A 20636-nucleotide genomic window follows, 5' to 3' on the forward strand; every position below is an offset into this window, starting at 1 on the left:
GTTTTTCAGTGCAACGCAAAGCCAAATGTACCAAAGAGTAAAGAATAACCGGAGGGATCATTTTGGTTTCAGTGACGGATGTGCTATATAATAAAAATGGATACTCAAGATGGTCGCTCATGCATTCATACCAGAGAGGAACCTCAGAACGGTCGTTGCGTCGTTTTAGGTGTTTTCATCTATCAGCGCTTCTTGTGCACAAAATGTGCACATTGAACTATGTAGTCAAATATCTATGAATCCCGTAAATAATGTGCATGACTTTTTGGGTCTCTTCTATGCTATGCCCACGATTATTTGGTTCTGCTAGACCATTAAATTTTACCATATTTTAAATCTGTTTTATGCAAATGTGCATAATCGTGTTCTATAAATGTGCAATATCACATATACATGATATAAATTCAAATAATTGATTTGATAAAAATTCACTCACCGATTGCTGTCGCTGCTCCTGCTGCTGATGCTGCTGCTCCTGCTGCTGATGCTGCTGCTCCTGCTACATTCCTTTTCCGGAATACCGAGTCGATCCATGAATGCCGTTTTCTGCTGACATCATCCTGCTATTCTCGAACTGCACATTAATAACGATCGCCCGATACTGTATTCGGCACTCCCGATATTACAGATAATATATCACACACGAGTAAAACGTAAATCGCGCGCGAGAATTTCACTTGGCGCGACCGTTTACATTTGAAAAAATACGGGAAAAGGACGGCTCGTCTGTTAGCGCGACGGCATTCTCAAAACCACTCAACACCGTACCTGCGCACAAATGAATACGCGAGACACGCCGAAGTCAATAGAACGTCCGACCGGCGCTAGAGTGGCGTACGTGACTGCTGGCAGGCAGACTCGGCGGTACTCGGCGTTGCTAGGCGACCGACTTGTTGACTCGCTGCGCTTGCGCACGCCGCGCCGCTGCCGTCATGTTGCTCCGCGCTCGAGTCACGTACGTCACTCCAGCGCTGGTCAGACGTTCTGTTGACTCCGTGCGTGTTCGTGTAACAGAAGTCGTATTCATGTGTAAAGCGCGGTATCACGCGTTTGCCTTCTGTTTCGAGTAAAGTGTTCGCGTGTGCATTCGAGCAAAGTGTTTGCTCAAAGGGGATACGTTCGGTAGAATATCGCGAGTGCCAGTTTTAAGTGAAGCGCTACTAGTCGTCGTGCGAGCATACGAAATACAATTAATTCTCGAAACGAATTTGTCTCCATTCGTTGTATCTTGACGCGACGTAATTTTCATTCAAACGGTTTTCTCGGCCTGCGTTTCCACGAAGTTACGTGACATCACGCCACTTTCGTGCCATGTTAATTTTCATTCCGAGCAAAGTTTTCGTGTGCGCGTATTCGCTCAAGGAGGGTACGCAATCCGTTCGGTAGAATATCGATCGTGCCAATAATGAAACTTTAATTACTAGTCGTCGCGCAATCATACAGAGATACAAAAACTCTGGGAGAGAATTGCTTTACTTCTGTTCAGTGTCTTGACGTGCCGTACTTTTAACGTATTTTTCCAAATGTAACGGTCGCGCCAAGTGAAATTCTCGCGCGCGGTTTACGTTTTAGTCGTGTGTGATATATTATCCGGGATATAATATCGGGAGTGCCGAATAAAGTATCAGGCGATCGTTATTAATGTGCGGTTCGAGAATAGCAGAATGATGTCAACAGAAAGCGGAATCCATGGAGAGACTCGGTATTCCGGAAAAGGAATGTAGCAGTAGCAGCAGCATCAGCAGCAGGAGTAGCGACAGCAATCGGTGAGTGAATTTTTATCAAATCAATTAATTTATATCATGTATATGTGGTATTGCACATTTACAGAACACGATTATGCACATTTGCATAAAATAGATTTAAAATATAAATGCATATAATTGTAAAATTTACGGGTATAGCATGAAACAAAACCAAATAAATGTGGACATAACATAGAAGAGACCCAAAAAGTCATACATATTACCTACATATTCATTCATAGATATTTGACTACATAGTTCATGTGCACATTTTATGCACGTAGAGGCGCTGATGGATGAAAACACCTAAAACGACGCGATGACCGCTCTCAGGTTCCCTCTCTGATTCATACACACGCATACACACATGAACGCACACTATAGAAGGCATGTTGACATATCACAAAATTCACAAAAGTGGATGTTTAAGATGACTGCTCGACTACATCCGTCCCTAGTAAATCGTACCCCCCAACTATCACTACGATCTCTCCTATTATTCTTTACTCTTTGGAGTATGGTAAAATGTACGATGCAGTCGTAGAAATATCTTGAGGATAGTTTAATAGCTGGTGATTAATTATGATTAATTAAATCCAACAAAAACGCAGAAACATCAGTAATTGTAGATCAAGACTAAATAGTCAATTAATCGCTCTTTGTTATCGATAAAAATTACAACTTGCCGGTTAAACACTACTTCCAGCAAAGTGCTTAGATTCGACGATAACTTTGTGATAAGACAAGTCAATAACTGCATTTCTTTTATGGTTTTTAAGAAGAATTGTGTCATTTTTTTAAGATAAATGCTTTGATATTCAATTAATTACAACAGAAGAAACATTATTGTTTCCAAACAGTATTGACTGTTAGGGAACAAACTATATATAATATGCATGTGTATATATATATATATTACAATTATTTGTTATATTCTGTGTGTTCTTTCAAATAAAATTATTACAATTTGGATTAGAGAGCCTAACTTATATGTATGTTTCCATCAGTTTTTTGAGTTTATAACTCAATTTGTAATAATGAATTAAATAACAGTCCAATTTTATTATTTATAATAATGTAATTTTAGAGATTCAGATGCAGAAAGATGCAGAAATTTAAAAGGGCTCAAGCACAGAATAAACTGTCTATTGAAAGACATTTGGAGGCCAATGCATTATTAAATTCGTCCAGTGAAGAGGAGGACGAGACAAATGAGGAGGACGTCCAAAATGTGGTGGGCAAAGTATTGTCGGCATACCAGGGACAGAGTACAGATTCGGAGAAAGTGATATCATATCTGGTTAATTCCTTTCAAAGCAGCAGTGCTGTTTGTTTGATATGTATATCGACTATCAAGAAAATAGATCCAGTACGTTTAAATAATATGATGTATAATTAATGTGCCATATATATTTAGCATTACTATCTTAGCATAACATTTTAACATCGTTAAATGCATTTTTAAATATTACAAAACTATATATTTTGTTAAGTTTTTGTTCACTTTGATGCAAGTATTGAAATAATAAGTATTTAAATAGCAAATTTAAATTAAATTAAAAAAAAATACTAAAGTCTAAATATATGTCATATTTTAATGATTTTATTATTTAAAAGTTGTAAGCTCTCACTAATGTTGAGTGGTTAAAGATCATTTTATTATCATTTTTCTATCCTTCCACACAGATATGGAACTGCGACAAGTGCTATGCATTTCTACACATGTCCTGCATTCTGCACTGGATCAATGACAGTTTGAGCTACAAACGGGTCAAAGGAATTACACCAATCTGGGGATGGTATTTATCATTACTTTATAATGGAGTTTCATCAGAAGCACTCTGAAACCTATGTTTATCAATAAAATCAATGAACAAAATGCATATGTTACAGTCCAAAATGTCGTATGGAGTACGATCAGGATCAGATTCCAAAATCATACAAATGTTTTTGCAAAAAGACCATAGACCCTCTGCATCAGCCCTGGGTGATTCCACATTCCTGCGGCGAGACCTGCGGTAAGCCTCTCCAACCAGAGTGTGGTCACAAATGCGTGCTGCTCTGCCATCCCGGTCCGTGTTCGCCTTGCGCCAAGATGGTATCAGTCAAGTGTTACTGCGGCAAGCTACCGGCGCAACCGCGACGTTGCAACGCCAAAAACTGGAGCTGCGGAACCGCGTGCAACAAAAATCATGAGTCTTGCTCACACACATGTAACAGCCTGTGTCACGCTGGAGAATGTCCTCCCTGTGCGGAAACGGTACTACTTAAATGTCGTTGCAAGAGCAACGAGAAGGTGGGCAGGTGTCACGAAGGCACGTGGATCTGCGAGAAGTCCTGCAACAGGAGATTCTCTTGCAACGTGCACAGTTGTGAGAGCACTTGCCATCAACCCGGTGACTGTGGCAACTGTCCCCTGGAAAAGAACAGATGTTGTCCCTGCGGGAAAAAACGGTATGAGATCTCCTGCAGGCGGCAACAAGTGCCGACGTGCGGCGACACGTGCGGCAAGCTGTTGGACTGCCGGTCGCACTATTGCAGCATGAGATGCCACACCGATCGTTGCGGCCAGTGTCTGGAGGTCGTGATGAAGGCGTGCAGATGCGGCAGCTACATGAAGGAGATCGCTTGCGCGAAGGAGTTTCACTGCAACAAGAAGTGCATGCAGACGCGCCTGTGCGGCAGACACTTGTGCAACAGGAAGTGCTGTGACTGCATATTGAAGAACACGTCCAATCCCTGCGAAAAAACGTGCGAGAACACACTTAACTGCCGCAAGCACAAATGCGCCGCGCCTTGCCACAGTGGTCCCTGCTATCCGTGTACTCGAATGGATGTTATACAATGCAGATGCGGCGGCAGCAAGATAACGGTACCGTGCGGCACCAGGAAGAGAATCAAGCCGCCGCCATGCAATAAGTCCTGCAAGATTCCGCCTATCTGTCACCACAGTAAAAGGGAAACACACAAGTGTCATCATGGCCCATGCCCGCCGTGCAAGAAGGTCTGCGGGCTGACACACAAGAGATGCGGCCACTCCTGTCCGGCTACGTGCCACACCAAGGTCTGGGTGAAGATCAGAGCGAATGGAGTGAAGGCGCAGCCACCCGTTGGACCCTGGGAGAAACCGAAGGACGTTATGGAACTGAAGACTCTATCGTGTCCACCGTGCGAGATCTCCGTGCCCGTGACCTGTCTTGGCGGTCATGAGACGCGCCCCTGGCCTTGTCACGTGTCGAAACCGAGCTCCTGCGGTAGACCTTGCGGCCAACGGTTGCCGTGCGAAAATCACACCTGCGAGTTGACCTGTCACAAGCTGCAAACTTTCGACGAGTCCAGTGACGGTACTCCGTGCATGGAATGTGAGAAGGAATGCAGTTTCGCGCGACCGCCAGGCTGTACTCACACATGTCCCCAACCTTGTCATCCAGCACCATGTAAGCCTTGCAAGCAACTGGTGCGAGTCTCCTGCCATTGTGGTATCAGTACCCTTTACCGGCACTGCATAAACTTGACGTCTGCGACAAGCAAGGAACGGGACGAGTTACTTAAATGCGGAAACCAATGCCCCAAAAATGTAAAATTTATGTTTGATAGAATATAATAAAATACAAATTCTTTCTTTTTTGTTTTAAAACAATCTGTTTAACTTTTTTTATTTCAGTATCTGTGCGGCCACCGTTGCATCAATGATTGTCATCCAGGAGAATGTAAGGGCGGCGAGGAATGCAACAAGAAAATCAGATTATGGTGTAAATGTAAACGAATCAAGAAGGACTTTCTTTGTTCGCTTCTTCAAAAGGAACAGATTACCGTAGAATGCGACAATATATGCGAGTCGTTGAAAAATGAGAAAAGGGAGGCCCAGAAAGCTCTGATAGCGAAAAAATTGGAAGAGGAAGAGCTGCGTAATCGGGAAGAAATTGAGAAATTCGAGAAGAAGTTTAAACCGCGACGAAAGAGAAAGGATCGATACGAAAACTCAAAGCAGTCCCAAAAGAATGCAAGGAATAAATATTGCAACGTGTGGATTTTAGCGATTATCGCAAGTATTATAGGAATAGTAATAATGTATATAACCGCCTCTGACTTAAGTGTACTTGGATTGAGTTGATTCTATTCAAACTGATCTCAAAGCTGTGACCATTTGCGATAATAATTATTACTGATAACTAAAAAAAAAAATTGTGATGTTTATATGTATATTACTGATAAAAGCATGATTTCATTTATCTAGTTTATATCATTAATAGAAGTAATGATACAATTGTAGCATTCTCTTATACATACATATTTATAATTAATAATAAAGGCCTAGTAATCACTCGGAGTAACTTTTATTTTCCGAGATTAAAGACTTGTAATTCTGGTGTTTTTATATATACGCGCGCGCGCGTTTGTGTGTGACCCAGAGTATTTTAACTAATATTTTAATACAAATTATATCTACTAAATGATTTAACATTAAACGTGTAACTTTTTAAATGTCGGTAATTCGATAATTATATATGGAAAAAGTAACATATATTGCATCAAAACGTGAGGAACAGAATAAACATTAAATTAAGATAACCAAAGAAACATTTTTGCATTTTGAGAACAATTTAAACAATTTAAAAGTTTGCATTTTTGTAAAAGATTCACATTTGAAGTATCTAGAAAATAATGGTCTGATAATAAAATTGAAATAATGGAAGAAAGAATAAAAGATTGTATAAAATATCCTTTGTATTTTCCATATTTCCTCTTTTTATTGTTACATTTGAACTTGTTTAATTCAAGAGAATTTAGTATTAAGTGCGCTTTGTTATAGAATCTTGTCCATTCTCCTTTTTCTATAAAGGTATTCGTGCTTCATTTTATGAGAATAACATCTGAAAAGTGTAACAGATTAGTTGAAAAGAACAAAACAGAACAATTTTATAATTTTTTCTTCACATATAACTCAAAGTTTCAATACATTTATTATAAAATAAGGATTTAAAAATATTTATAATTTAATTATAAACTTACTGGTATATGCGTTTATCTAAATATTTATAAACATTAAAAGCTAATAAGTTATTTCTTCTTAATTTTTTCAAAAGATTTTTAAAGTTGTTCAGTTTAAAATAAATCCTTCGATTTTTGTGCAGTAAGAATTTATGTTGCTTTTTTAACCCGTTAACATATTTTTGGAATCTTAACCATGCACTTTTATTTATGAAATCTGTCTTTCTTACAGTTCCTAAAATAACATCTTGATATCGTTGTTTCTTCATTGATTGTAAAGTACTGGAATCTTCAATTGTACTAAAGAAGAATAAAACAATACTGTCAATATAATAATTTTTGGATATTATTAAATATATTTATTTTTTTGTTAACTTGTACCTTTTATTGCTGCTATTATCAGTTAAAATATCTGTAGATAATAGCACATTATTACTAGATGAAGTATTCTTAGTTGATTCCAATTCTGTACTTAATGTAATACTAGGAACTGTAGGTTTTAATTTTTTCTCTATTAAATTAGGATCTTCATGGTTCTCACAATCCTCTAGTTCAAAATGTTTGCTACATATGTATGGATTATATAAAACTTTCTATCTTTATTATATATTACATATATTATATTAAACCTTTTCTTTTATACCTTTTGTTTTTATTTTTTATTGAAATATCTGCAGGTATTGGTATACTACTAGACGAAGCATTCTCAATGGATTCCAATATGGATTCTTTGCTTAACATAATACTAGGAATTGCAGAAGGTTTTAAAAGCTTCTTTTTTAAGTTAGGATCTTCGTGGTTTCTATAATCTTCTGGTTTGAAATGCATACTACATATATATGTATTGTGAACATTCTTCTTTATAGCTTCACACCATTTTAATCTTAAACTTTCATTTTTTGGAAATCTAAAAATTTTAATAAAAACCCATTTTCTTGTATTACATACTTAACAATATCATTTAATATATATATGTTATAAACATAAATTTCTAATACATAAAATATATTAAAAATTTGTTTACAGAGAAAAGTATTATTTTTACCTATGAAACGTTCTATCAGGATCCTGGATAGAATTCTGCTCAATTTTGCAAATATAACAGAATGCAACCATTTTTTATTTATTTAAACTGCTCCCTAAACACATGGATCTGCAGTGTCAATTCGTCAAACAACGGTTTTTACGCTTAAAAAAAAAAGTAAACATACATTCCCCTTAACGTTTATTGGATCATTATATTACGATTTGAAAGATCAAGATAGCATTGAATGCTGACCATGTAAAGTCTCGCACGGACGCATCAGTTGTGTATGTGACTTCTTCTACAAATAACAATTTGCTAATTATTTATAAAATGTTTTTGATCAAAACAAAGGGTAAATTGTCGCTTCTCTATTTAGTTGTTGCTGAAAAACGGAACGACAAATAGAATTTGTAACCTCGCTCTGAAGTTCGTTAAAAATAAAACGTGCAGTAAGCAAACGTTTATCAAAATGACTTATAATCTTGGAAATGTTAACAAACTATACACACATACACACACACACACAATGTTGGCGAATAACCTGATACCGGCTGATGGTCTAGTAGCCCGAGTAGCCGATGGAAAGGCACACGGAGTGCGAGTACGCGACGCTAGGGAGCCGTGCGGTCGCGCGAGGCAGTCGATGATCCGCCGACGACCGCAAGCAAGCGAGCGAGCGAGCGACACGGTAATCCGTCCCATCGAACGCTACGCGCGCAGTGCCTGTCGTTAAGTTCGCGGTCGTGATTCGTGTGTCGCGGGTATTCGCGTACGTCGCCTGCAAATATAGTGACGAATATCCCGCCGTGCCGACGACGGTGCTGTGGTTGTTGGCGCAAACGACGAGTGTCCGCGTCGCCGTCGCGTCGCCGTTTCGCTGTGTTCCACAATTATGTCACGAGGACGACCACCAAGCGCGGAGCTGCCTCATTGAGATCGGCGAGCTCTACAACCACCGCCGCGAGGGTAAACGAAGCCCGTTGACAGGAGGAGCGCAATATCTCCTTCTCGACCGTGACTGCCTGCCTGCCTGTCTGTTCACCCGTCTTTCCGTGCGTGTCTCTCTCGCACTTTCCGTCTCTCTTTCCCTTCCTCCCTCCCTCCTCCCCGCTCGTCCTCGCTCTTCCCTTCAATCGTCGAAAGCGCGCACCTCATCTATCCCTGCTGCTCGGTAGCCTCACGGCGTTTCGCCCACCGGACGTAGGCTAGTGCTCGCCCACGGGAGAGGCGTTAAATGCGCTCGGCCACGGAGCGGAGGAGGAAGAAGGGACTCCTGCTGCACCACGTTGTTTCCGTGAGCCGCCGTCTCTCGTAATAGGCGAGGCGAACAATCATCGTTGGCTATTCCCGATACATAAATGGGTTTCGCCCACTGCCACCGCGCTTAGAAAAAGAAAAAGGAAAAAAAGACACGCAGTCCGCCGCAGCGGTGTGTGCGTGTGCGTGTGCGTGCGTGCGTGCGTATCGTTCGCGCCCGCGCGCGCGCGCGTGTGTGTGTGTGGTGTGTGTGTATATATATATATATATATATAATACATAGTGTGCTGCGTGCGTACGTGCGTCGATGTGCACGCGGCGTCGCGCGCTCATCGCCGAGGCAGTTTTCACGTCGGGACAGCATTTCTGAGGCTAGAGGAGGTAACTTCGACGCACTCGTGACCGAAAACTCGACATGATGAAGAGCAGTGCTCTGATGAAGAAGGAGAGCAAGATGCGCATACGTGCTTTCCCGGTGAGTAATTCCGCGGCTCCAAAACGCGGAGGCTCGCGGGGAGAGGCAGAGAAGGAGGCAGAGTGCCCCGTGTGTCGTTCATCGCCCCCCCCCCTCTCTCTCTCTCTCTCTCTTTCTTTTTCTTATCTTCCTTTCCCTCTCGCGCCTCCACCCTCCACGCGTCGTGTCGTTTTACGCGTGTATGACCAACTTATTTATTTTGCGCCCTTGTGCTCGCTCGTCGCGACGACGACGGCAGTGCTAACGCGAATGCACCCGACGCGTCATAAACATCATTCCATAACCTACTTGGAGCTTACGACATGACACGACACGGCGCGTCGACTGTAAATAATAATCCCGCATCTCTTTAGAGTCGTTCGCCAATCCAGGCAGCTCTCGAATCCCGAGGACGTGTGCATTCGTTCCATCAGCCTGTTTTTTTGCAGCTGAACAACAGTGTACTACCCCCGTATTTTAAAATTGAAATAGATAACGTTTGGTGATGAAAAGAGGGAGAACGGACCTCATGTCCGCGCTGGCGAGGAAGAGACTCCACGAGACTTGTGCTCGTTTCGTGAGTACTCGTTGGACTCTCGCGACTCGTGCGTGATGCGGCATATGTGTATATCTGCCACTTCGCGTTTATCTGCGGAGTACACACACACACACACACACACACACACACACACACACACACACACACACACACTCTCTCTCTCTCTCTCTCTCTCTCTCTCTCTCTCTGCTACACATATGGTCTGTTCTTTTCAGCCAAACTTGCACAGTTTGTCTTTTCTCTTTTTCTCTCTCCATGTTGGAGGAAAAAAAAATGACAGCAAAAGAGGCCAGATCAGTGAACTATATCCTTTTCATATCCCTGCTCTTGAAATGTCATCTTGATTGATACGCATAAATAAAATTTATGAATGTGATATGTTATTGAGATGATTAGAAGCTTCAGATGTACTGTTGTACTCTATTATCTTTATTTAAATGAAATGAGATATCTGTAGTTATTTAAAAGTAATATAAAATAGTTTATACCTATACAAATATTTAAAGCTCTGAAAATTAATTTTTCCAAGTTAATGGTTTATACAGTGGCAGTAATTATTTTTTCACGAATCAATTAAATATCAGTGGAAATTATATATAAACTCTAAAATATGATAACATATAATAAGTACATAATCAGTTTGTTACCATGCTAAATTAAAAAAATTTATTTGCACTTGTACGGAATAAAAGATTACATATAATAATATATTTATTATTTTATAAATATAATTTTTTTATTTAATATTTTGCTTTAACTGTTATATAATTATGTATTGTGTGTACTTCTGCAATCTAATATGTTACTCATTAGCATGTAATATTTGATGAATCGGATAAATGTACCACTCATGAAAATTGTACATATATTCTTAATAATTGCTCATGCTTGAACTGTCATTGCAAAAGAGGTTGATAATTACTTAATGGTTACCATAGTAGTGCAAAAGACAGTTGTGATAAAGTGCAGCTATACATAACCATGTTAAATTCTTAATGTCATTTTTTTACTGTTTGTCAAATTTATAATGCTAGAAATGCCTTTGCTTTTTAGTATCAAATAACGTAATAAGGTAAAATGACATTACCGATAATTTATGAAAAAGTTGACAAAAATCTGCACATTTTGCTTGTATAGTTTTTTATATCTAATGCACCACATTATATATAGAAATATGTTACAGATATTTTTTTAAACTTACTTTCTCAATTTTTATAGAGCATACTCAAAAGAATTAAACTTATTTCTAATTTTATTTTAATACAGAATCAAGAGTTTCTCCAGTAAATGTCAATATAACAAATAAACATGATTCTAATTAAAAGTTTTACCTTGTTTTAAACTTAAGCAGATCTGTATGTTTTATAATTATTTGTAATAATTTATATTTTATTTTATTTTGCCAATAGGGTTGACTCTCTTACATTGTTTGATGATTAATAATTATTAATATATAGTACAAATTATATTTATTTGATATACCATATCTGCTTCGTAAATGTCATATAAAATGTTGAAAAAAACAAGCAATTCTCTCTTTTTCTAAGACTCATTTATACATATGTATTCATGATCAAGGTTATGACAAAACAAAACGTACAAGTAAAATTTGTACGTAAAAAAAATAAAATCATGGACTATCAAAATGAAGACTGTGATATGCAGCAAGGGAGCAGAGTGGTTGAGACAGTCCCTGCATCAGGATTAATACACAAAAGCAATCCTCTCATAATTCGTAACACTCTTGTGAGAATTATTTTCTGTTACATCTTTACTATGCTTATATGCAGTAAGCATAAGAGAGAGTTAACATTATTTATATCTTTGTATTGTTTAATATATTTCATATTTGCAGTTATAATAATTTTAAATTATTGTAAGCATATGATTTATTTGAAATAAAATTGAATAGAACTGTTAATTTAGTTTTATTTAAACAATAGCCAATTAACCATCATAAACACTCTGTTTTCATAGACAACTATGGATGAGAAGTATGTAGAGAGCATCTGGGCCTTACTGAAAAGCGCTATCCAAGAGATACAGAAGAAAAATAACTCGGGCCTCAGTTTTGAAGAACTTTATCGTAATGCTTACACGATGGTTCTTCACAAGTACGGCGAACGATTATATACAGGATTGAAAGAAGTCGTAACGCAACATCTTGAAAACAAAGTGCGAGAGGATGTTCTTCGTTCCCTGCACAATAACTTCCTGCAAACTTTAAATCTAGCGTGGAACGATCACCAAACGTCAATGGTGATGATCAGGGATATCTTGATGTACATGGACAGAGTGTATGTTCAACAGAACGATGTAGACAATGTGTATAATCTTGGATTAATTATTTTTCGAGATCAGGTAATTTTCAAATGTTTGAAATTGCACGTTGTCTTATAAAGAATTTAAAAGTGTCAAAATTCTATTGTAAAGCAATCTTTTATATGATTATAGATTATAATATTAAGTTGTAATTGTTGATGTCTGTAAAATGAGTGATTGTTAAGTAATGTTTACTGTTAACAAGTGTCTGATTAATTCTAGGTGGTCAGATATGGATGTGTTAGAGATCACTTACGCGAAACATTATTAGGTATGGTCGCTAGGGAAAGAAGAGGTGAGGTTGTAGATCGTAGCGCTATAAAAAATGCCTGCCAAATGTTAATGTTACTTGGAATTAACAATCGCCAAGTTTATGAGGAAGATTTTGAAAGGCCTTTTTTACAACAAAGTGCTGAGTTTTATAGAGTGAGTGTGTGGTACGAAATGTATTTAATATATTTATTCCCACGTGTAATGTTTAAAATTATTTTCTTCAGATGGAATCTCAAAAATTTCTGGCAGAAAATAGTGCATCGGTATACATAAAAAAAGTTGAGGCTAGAATCTGTGAAGAATCTGAAAGGGCAAAACACTATTTAGATGAATCCACTGAATCACGGATAGTAGAAGTAGTAGAAGAAGAATTAATCAAAATACACATGAAAACCATTGTTGAGGTACGAATATTTGTTTATGATTTATGTTATATGAATTGGTGATATAGTCAAACTTAAATTACACGCGTATTATGTATTATATATTAATCTTAATATCCTTTGCCCAACAGATGGAAAACAGTGGTGTAGTGCACATGCTCAAAAATCAGAAAACAGAAGATCTTGGATGTATGTACAAACTATTTTCAAGAGTGTCTGATGGATTGCGCACCGTGTGCGACTGTGTATCTCAATTTCTTAGAGAACAAGGCCGCGCATTAGTGCAAGAAGAGCACGAATCAACCACAAATGCCGTTCTTTACGTCCAAAACTTGTTAGATCTAAAGGATCGTTTTGATCATTTTCTACATTATTCTTTCAATAATGACAAAAATTATAAGCAGATGATAGCATCGGATTTTGAATACTTCCTTAACTTAAATCCTAAAAGCCCGGAATATCTGTCACTATTTATCGATGACAAATTGAAGAAAGGTGTTAAAGGAGTTAGTATTATGTACATAATTGTAATGTTACCTATTTTATAACTTTTAATATATGAATATATATTTATGATTTTAGATGACAGAACAGGAGATTGAAGGGATCCTAGATAAAACTATGGTTTTATTCCGTTTCTTACAAGAAAAGGATGTATTTGAACGGTACTATAAACAACATTTAGCCAAACGATTATTGTTGAATAAGTCTGTTTCTGATGATAGTGAAAAGAATATGATATCCAAACTTAAGGTAAAAACTAGAAATAAATAATGATTTTCTAAATCAATATCGATTTATTCGTTAAGTCGACTTGCACATATCCAGTAGACATTAATAACATGTTCCCTTTTTTTTCTTTAGACTGAATGTGGATGTCAGTTCACATCAAAGTTGGAAGGCATGTTTAAGGATATAACAGTCAGCAATACTATTATGGATGAGTTTAAGGATCATGTCCTTACATCTGGCGTAAATATCAAAATAAAATAATAAAGTATAGGTTTGTTAACAAGGTTGGGAACATTATAAAAATAATGCGTTACCATTACCGTTTTATACATACTGTATAATTTATATATTTTTTTATTTATAAAGTAAGATTACTTTTTTTGTTACTTTTTTAATGAAATTTTGAGTTGAATTTTTTTAAGAGTGGCTTCTAATTTTCTACATAATTATTTGGCTAATTTAATACAAAATCTGTAGTAGTTTTGATTGTAATGTGTCATACACATGCATTATATATTTATATTAATGAGAAAAATAATGATAAAATTTGTTGCTGTAAACATGTAACGACCAGGATGTGGTGTACTATTGGAGAAAATTGAACAAATCTGAAATTTTCAGGGAATTTTTTTTGCCACAAAAAGCCACATGATTTTCATACGCATAAATTAATGTACATAAACAGACAGAAATGCCTGGATGTTACTAAGTTTAGAGTAATTTAAATTCTTTGTTTTCTAATAAAATTGCTTTTATTGTTGTTTCTATTTTTTGATAATAGAAAATATCAACAATATATTAACAATAAATGTGGCATACATATCTATGTATATTCACGCATATTTTTATGCGATTCACGAATTTTTATTAAGAAATCAGTGATAATAAAAAATAATATATGTTCCAAGTTATGTGTTTAATCACTTTTATATTCTGTACTTTTAGTGAGTTCCATTACTACGGACAAATCATATGCTATTGAAGGTTGTATTATTTTTTTAGTACTTTTTTTTAATATTCAAAACTTGAGTAACATTTTTGGTATATGTGATTAAAGAAATTTAAAGGTAAAATAAATTTATTTCTCAAAGCTATATAAAAAAATTCTCATTTGGGATTTTAATAAAAACGAAATTCTTAGGGAATTTCTTCAAAATTTGAGTACACACCCTGAATGACATTACAGGTAAAAAAAGTAATGTTACCAAAAAAGTAATGGTATAAGTAATGCGTTACTTCCCAGCCTTGCTAATAATATGGGAGAGAATATAATTTTATTATGTGAAAATATATTTTGTCTGCTTCTATAATTCAAATTTTATATAAATATTGATTGTAATATTTTTATACATATAAATTAATGAACTTAAGCTGACAGAATTGCCTAGCTATATAAAGTTCCGAGTATGTCTTTCTTTCCCATGTGGCAGCACGTGGCAAGAAAGATAAAGTCTAAACTAGTACAGTTAGTATGGCCAAACATTTCTGTCTGCGAGTGTATGAGTAACAAATGGAAAGGTCTTCAATTCGGGATATTAAAAATTATATTAACCTTATATAGAAGTTATCCTAATAAATAAACATTTTTTGCTGCTCGAATTTTTTCTGAAGAAATATTAATTTCTAAAAATTAATCTATTTCTTGTTTATGTATTCACAAGAAAAAGAAATACAATGAAATTTGTAGGGAATATTAATTTCTTTTAATGAGATTAATTAGAAAACTTATCAATATAAATAATAATAAAACAAAATACTTAAGTATATAAAACGTTATTATAAAGAATTGTTTTAAAAATTAATATTTTTTAAAATATTCTTTATAATGTTAAAAATATATTAAATATTTTTCAATATATTGTAGAGATTATTAACTCTCAATACGTACACTGAATTAGCGTAACACGGACTAATTTTCAAAGTTACGACATTTCAACCAATCTACTTTTAGTTTTTGCAAAATATCTCTTGCGCTATAACTTTTTTGGCTCTTTAACTGGAATATTCTTTTTCTTCAGACTTCAAATTATTGATTTAAAAAAATGATTTAAAATTGATGCATTTGAATCAAAAATTTACGCAAATAAAGACGTCGGATTAGGGAAACATGTATTTGTAAATTGGTAATTTATTTATGTATGCGTACTGAGGATTAATATTATTTCTTATTATATTAATATATTAATGCGTTATGATAACATTATTCTTGTTTTATGAAGACAAATCTACATGGTGTGGATATAAGTGTTCGGGTGCTCACAACTGGTTTCTGGCCAACGCAATCGGCTACTCCAAAATGCAGTATGCCCACTGCTCCTCGTGATGCCTTTGATGCCTTTCGGCGCTTCTACCTGGCTAAACATAGTGGCCGACAATTGACGCTACAACCACAACTAGGTATTATTATATTTTTATTTCTTTATTAATTTTTAAACAATGATATAATAAAAAATAATTATTAATAAAAATTTATAGGCTCTGCTGATTTGAATGCTGTATTCTATGGACCACGGAGAGAAGAAAGTAATTGTGGAGGTTTAGATACTCCATCGTCTTCGAGTTCTATTGGAAATGGTAGTAGCGCAAGCGGTAGCAGCCAGATGAGTCAGCGAAGCAACTTGTGCAGTACACCACGAAAGCACATAATACAAGTTTCCACTTACCAAATGTGTGTGTTAATGCTGTTTAATAAGAGAGAAAGGTTAACATATGAGGTTAGTTCTGATATCAATTAACTAATTAATTACATGTACATGTTATATGAAGAATCAAAGTATTTATAATTTCTACATATACATATGTATGAATATTGTGTAGGAAATTCAAGGTGAAACCGATATTCCAGAGAGGGACTTGGTTAGAGCATTACAATCTCTTGCCATGGGTAAAGCTACACAAAGAATTTTACTTAAACACCCTCGTACCAAGGAAATCGAATCTACGAACTGTTTCTGTGTGAACGACAGTTTTACCAGCAAACTACATAGGTATTATGTGATAAATAATATATAGTAATCCTTACAGTATAATATGAAAATTTCCTTACTTCTGTAAACATCGATTTTGATTCTGATTTTTTAAAAATCTATTTAAAGCAGTTCAATCAATTTCTAAAAGAAATTTTATGAATATACGTTAGAATGTCTATTGATTAAAAAAAATATATAATATAATTTAATTGCTTTTGAAATTTTAAGAAACTTATAAAAATTGATCAAATATTCATGTTTATAGGATAAAGATTAATAATATATACGATATGACACCATTTTTTACTGAATATTTGTATTGCATTATTAAGGGTAAAGATTCAAACTGTAGCAGCGAAGGGAGAATCTGAACCTGAGAGAAGAGAGACGCGCAATAAGGTCGATGAAGACCGAAAACATGAAATTGAAGCAGCCATCGTACGAATTATGAAAGCCCGAAAGCGTATGTCTGTACGTAACTTGAAAATTTTTTCATAAATATAAATTGATCTTTACTGGGCACGATTAATTCATTGATATACATTTTGTAAAAATACATTTTTACTCGAGATAAGCTGTAATATGGAGAATGCATGTGACTAAAATAATATTAATTTATATATTTTCTTTTTTTATTAGCACAACATACTGGTAACAGAAGTAACAGATCAGTTAAGAGGTCGATTTTTACCTTCACCTGTAATAATTAAGAAACGTATTGAGGGCTTAATCGAACGAGAATATTTGGCTCGTACACCGGAAGATCGGTATGTAAAGAAGTACCATTTAATACATTGTTGCCTAGTACTTTTGAAAATACAAACTAAAATGATACATTGTGCGATTTACAGAAAGGTGTATACATATGTTGCTTAATGCTGAATTTTCAATATTGGATGTGTACAAACATGTAAGTAATTTGTAATAATACATATATACATACATATATATATATATATATATATATATATATATATATATATATAATCCTCTTACTATATATTAATCATTCTTCATATTTTATTTACCGAATCATTACTATATCATCATCATTCGAAGCATCATTATCGTTATTATTCTCATTTTGGTTGTGAATTACTATGTTCAAGGGATATTCCATGTTAATAAGAAAATTTATATTTCCAGAAAATTTGAATATTCTAATTATATTGATTATTTAACTGAAAATTTATTGTAATATAATGTATAATATTCTTTGCAGGCTATATATGATCGGGAAAATTATCGAAAACGATAAAATATGGATTACGGTCGGTATTACAAATACAAAAACAAAAATGTAAAGAATGGGCCATGAAAACTGTAAGATGCTATTATGCTTATTTACATTCATTAAAATATCTAATTTGAGTTATGGTCGTCTTGCGCTTGTTATCATGGAACATCCCTGTAATTGAAATGAATAGTAAGATATTCTTTTGATAATTGACTAGTTTGGTGGAAAAGGTCGATGTGTCAAAGGAATGATGCACTTAGATCTAAATCAGGGAGGCATTATAATTTTTTATAATAACGGAGATTATATCTTTTCTCCAACTCTTTACATTTCAATTACATGCGCATTTGTTTGACTTACACTTGTATTACAATACACATGTAATACATGTGAGTACTCATTATAACAAATATGTATTCTAAATCAGATAGATTTTAGTTAATATACGTTTCTAAGATGCGAAATGCAATTGAGTTATTAAAAATTCGCATTGATAATACCGCAATTAGAAACTTTTCTACACTTGTAAGACTGTGATTGTCTATAACTACTATCTGAATATATCGTGAATTTAGAAAGAAAAATGGTACATTTACATATAGTTTTATTTACGTTGATGTCCATCAATTATATATGTAAATAAGTGATGTGAATGTATTATTAAGAATATATTTGTCTCATTTCCAACAACTCAATATTATTTTTGAAGTCTCCACAAATCCTTAAATATAAATCATGTTTATTCGTTTTATGCGAAGCACATCCATTATATGTAAGCATTTAATTTTTATCCACCAAGTCTAATTTTAATATATATTAATTAAGATATGCTTTCATGCTATATATTTTGTATTTATATAAATATATAATTTGTAACTACGTAGCGATAAACATGTACATTCTCCAATATTAACAAACATAATAGCTTCCGCCTCTTCCACCTAGCTTCTCAATTATTTTGTTGCAATTTAATTCAATACCGACCGTTTTTGGTACAACATAGAATATTTATTATAGTATGCCAAAAGTGGGATCTACGAATCTGTAAGAGGTGCAGAAATTTGTTAACAGGGATAAAATGTGCGCATGAGATTAAATAAAGACGAAAATCTTAATAAAATAGCGAAGAATTCAATTCAAACATGTATTGCACAGTTTCACGTGTAGTGAAGAAAGGCGAATGTGATTGGTATCGTGTTTTTATTTTTTATTTGTATTCTTTATTTATTAAGATGGAGTTTTAATATTTAAATGAAGGTTTTACCCTTTCTTATGCAGAACTAAATAAAATTAAAATTCTATTAATAGCACTTATTATTTCTAAAGCATTCACCTGATATATTTATTTTTTATACAAAGTAAAACACATTAGATAGATACACAGCAAAATATCCACTTTACCCTCAAAATTATCCTCGCAATTTTACATACACGTATGTACTATTATCAGAATTACGTACAGCCATATTCGTAACACTAAAAATAAATGTTGAAGTTATTCTTATGATTTAACAATAGAACTGTAAGCTTATTAGTTGAGAATATAATTCACACATATGCACAATAGTCGTATAAATTTTCCATAAATACTAATACCCAATATAATGAACATAAGTAAATTGAATGAATAATATTCAATTAATGTTATTACAGTCTTTGAGATATACATTAATGATCATAATGATTAATATTATCCCTGCATATTTTATTGTCTCAAGGAATACAATTCGGGGCAAAAGTTAGAAAAATAATTAAAATACGCTTTTGTTACTTTCATAATTGCAATCGCAAAAATAATTTGTTATTAAACACGTACGTATCTTCACAAAGTTTTCAACAAAGAATTTTCAACTTCAATCTTTACATATTTTACAACTATTTATCTATATGTGCTGTTTAGAAATCAATATGAAAAGTTTCATTAGAATTTTGTTTTTAAAAATACTATAAATTTCTGCATAAATGTGAATTGCAGATTGAAATGTTAATAATGAATATTTTAATCACTAAGATTTTAGGAATTCTCTCATAGAAAGATTGAATGGGAGAAATAATTTATATCACGTTTATATCAAAATATATAACTTACTACTCTTGAAATATTATATTTCTTAATCCTATATAAGTATTTAATAAACACAGCACACATAGTGCAAAAAAGACATTTCCAGTAATTGGAGCTTTTGTCAATTTTGCATCATATATTATGTTTTATATATATATATATATATATATATATATATATATATATATATAAAATATTACATATACTTAATATGTAGAGGTTCTAGTAACTTCTTTACCTACTCAAATATATTAACAGGCCATATAAAAAGAATGTTCACATAACTTTTATAACATTTGCCTATTAAGCCCACTGTGGAAATTGGAAGCTATAGTAATCGAACGGAAAGAAAAATGACTAGACTTCTTTCCAATGTTTTCGACTATATTTGTGTTGTAACTTTATTTGGTTGCTTTTTTATGATTATGAGTGACTACATTTAAAACGAAATTTAATATTATATTTCTTGATTCCTATATTTTTTAATAATCATAAAAGTTTACTAGAAAATGCTATAAATAAATTTGATTAATCAGATTTTATATTAATACAATTTAAGAGTTTTTGTGTAAAATGTAATCTGAAGACACCTGGGGAAAAAATCTAAATTACATTTAGATA

The 20636-nt window shown here is 34.2% G+C and overlaps 3 protein-coding genes across 12 annotated transcripts; 2 read left to right on the top strand and 1 right to left on the bottom strand.

Annotated features, from left to right (window-relative positions):
• Positions 1-2121: 2121 nt before the first annotated feature.
• Positions 2122-6109, top strand: LOC105839447 (NF-X1-type zinc finger protein NFXL1). 3 transcript variants are annotated; one of them, XM_012685762.3, is made up of 5 exons: positions 2122-2317; positions 2833-3114; positions 3432-3544; positions 3639-5322; positions 5410-6109. In XM_012685762.3, the coding sequence occupies exons 2-5, from the start codon at positions 2851-2853 to the stop codon at positions 5857-5859; spliced, it is 2511 nt and encodes an 836-aa protein (XP_012541216.1). In that variant the 5' UTR covers positions 2122-2317; positions 2833-2850; the 3' UTR covers positions 5860-6109. The 3 variants fall into 3 exon arrangements, with proteins under 3 accessions (XP_012541216.1, XP_012541217.1, XP_012541215.1); XM_012685763.3 differs by having other exon boundaries at positions 2122-2272; XM_012685761.3 differs by lacking the exon at positions 2122-2317 and adding an exon at positions 2324-2737.
• Positions 6110-6455: 346 nt separating this feature from the next.
• LOC105839445 lies at positions 6456-8439 on the bottom strand. 5 transcript variants are annotated; one of them, XM_036285044.1, is made up of 7 exons: positions 8306-8439; positions 8017-8146; positions 7783-7925; positions 7381-7644; positions 7119-7301; positions 6759-7037; positions 6456-6619 (listed from the first exon to the last, which is right to left on the bottom strand). In XM_036285044.1, the coding sequence occupies exons 3-7, from the start codon at positions 7851-7853 to the stop codon at positions 6553-6555; spliced, it is 864 nt and encodes a 287-aa protein (XP_036140937.1). In that variant the 5' UTR covers positions 7854-7925; positions 8017-8146; positions 8306-8439; the 3' UTR covers positions 6456-6552. The 5 variants fall into 5 exon arrangements, with proteins under 5 accessions (XP_036140937.1, XP_028045437.1, XP_028045439.1 ...); XM_028189636.2 differs by having other exon boundaries at positions 8278-8415; XM_028189638.2 differs by having other exon boundaries at positions 8017-8062; positions 8278-8411.
• Positions 8440-9282: 843 nt separating this feature from the next.
• On the top strand, positions 9283-19257 carry LOC105839446 (cullin-3). Of its 4 annotated transcripts, none has more exons than XM_012685759.3 (14): positions 9283-9496; positions 12012-12395; positions 12579-12782; positions 12854-13033; positions 13144-13518; positions 13595-13765; positions 13877-13984; positions 15964-16141; positions 16220-16458; positions 16562-16731; positions 17046-17184; positions 17353-17480; positions 17565-17623; positions 17936-19255. In XM_012685759.3, the coding sequence occupies exons 1-13, from the start codon at positions 9437-9439 to the stop codon at positions 17587-17589; spliced, it is 2361 nt and encodes a 786-aa protein (XP_012541213.1). In that variant the 5' UTR covers positions 9283-9436; the 3' UTR covers positions 17590-17623; positions 17936-19255. The 4 variants fall into 4 exon arrangements, with proteins under 4 accessions (XP_012541213.1, XP_036140936.1, XP_036140935.1 ...); XM_036285043.1 differs by lacking the exon at positions 9283-9496 and adding an exon at positions 9518-10052; XM_036285042.1 differs by lacking the exon at positions 9283-9496 and adding an exon at positions 11594-11780 and having other exon boundaries at positions 18968-19257.
• The last annotated feature ends 1379 nt before the right edge of the window (positions 19258-20636 follow it).

The sequence above is a fragment of the Monomorium pharaonis genome, chromosome 3, assembly GCF_013373865.1.
Source record: "Monomorium pharaonis isolate MP-MQ-018 chromosome 3, ASM1337386v2, whole genome shotgun sequence".
Taxonomy (NCBI): Eukaryota; Metazoa; Arthropoda; class Insecta; order Hymenoptera; family Formicidae; genus Monomorium; species Monomorium pharaonis.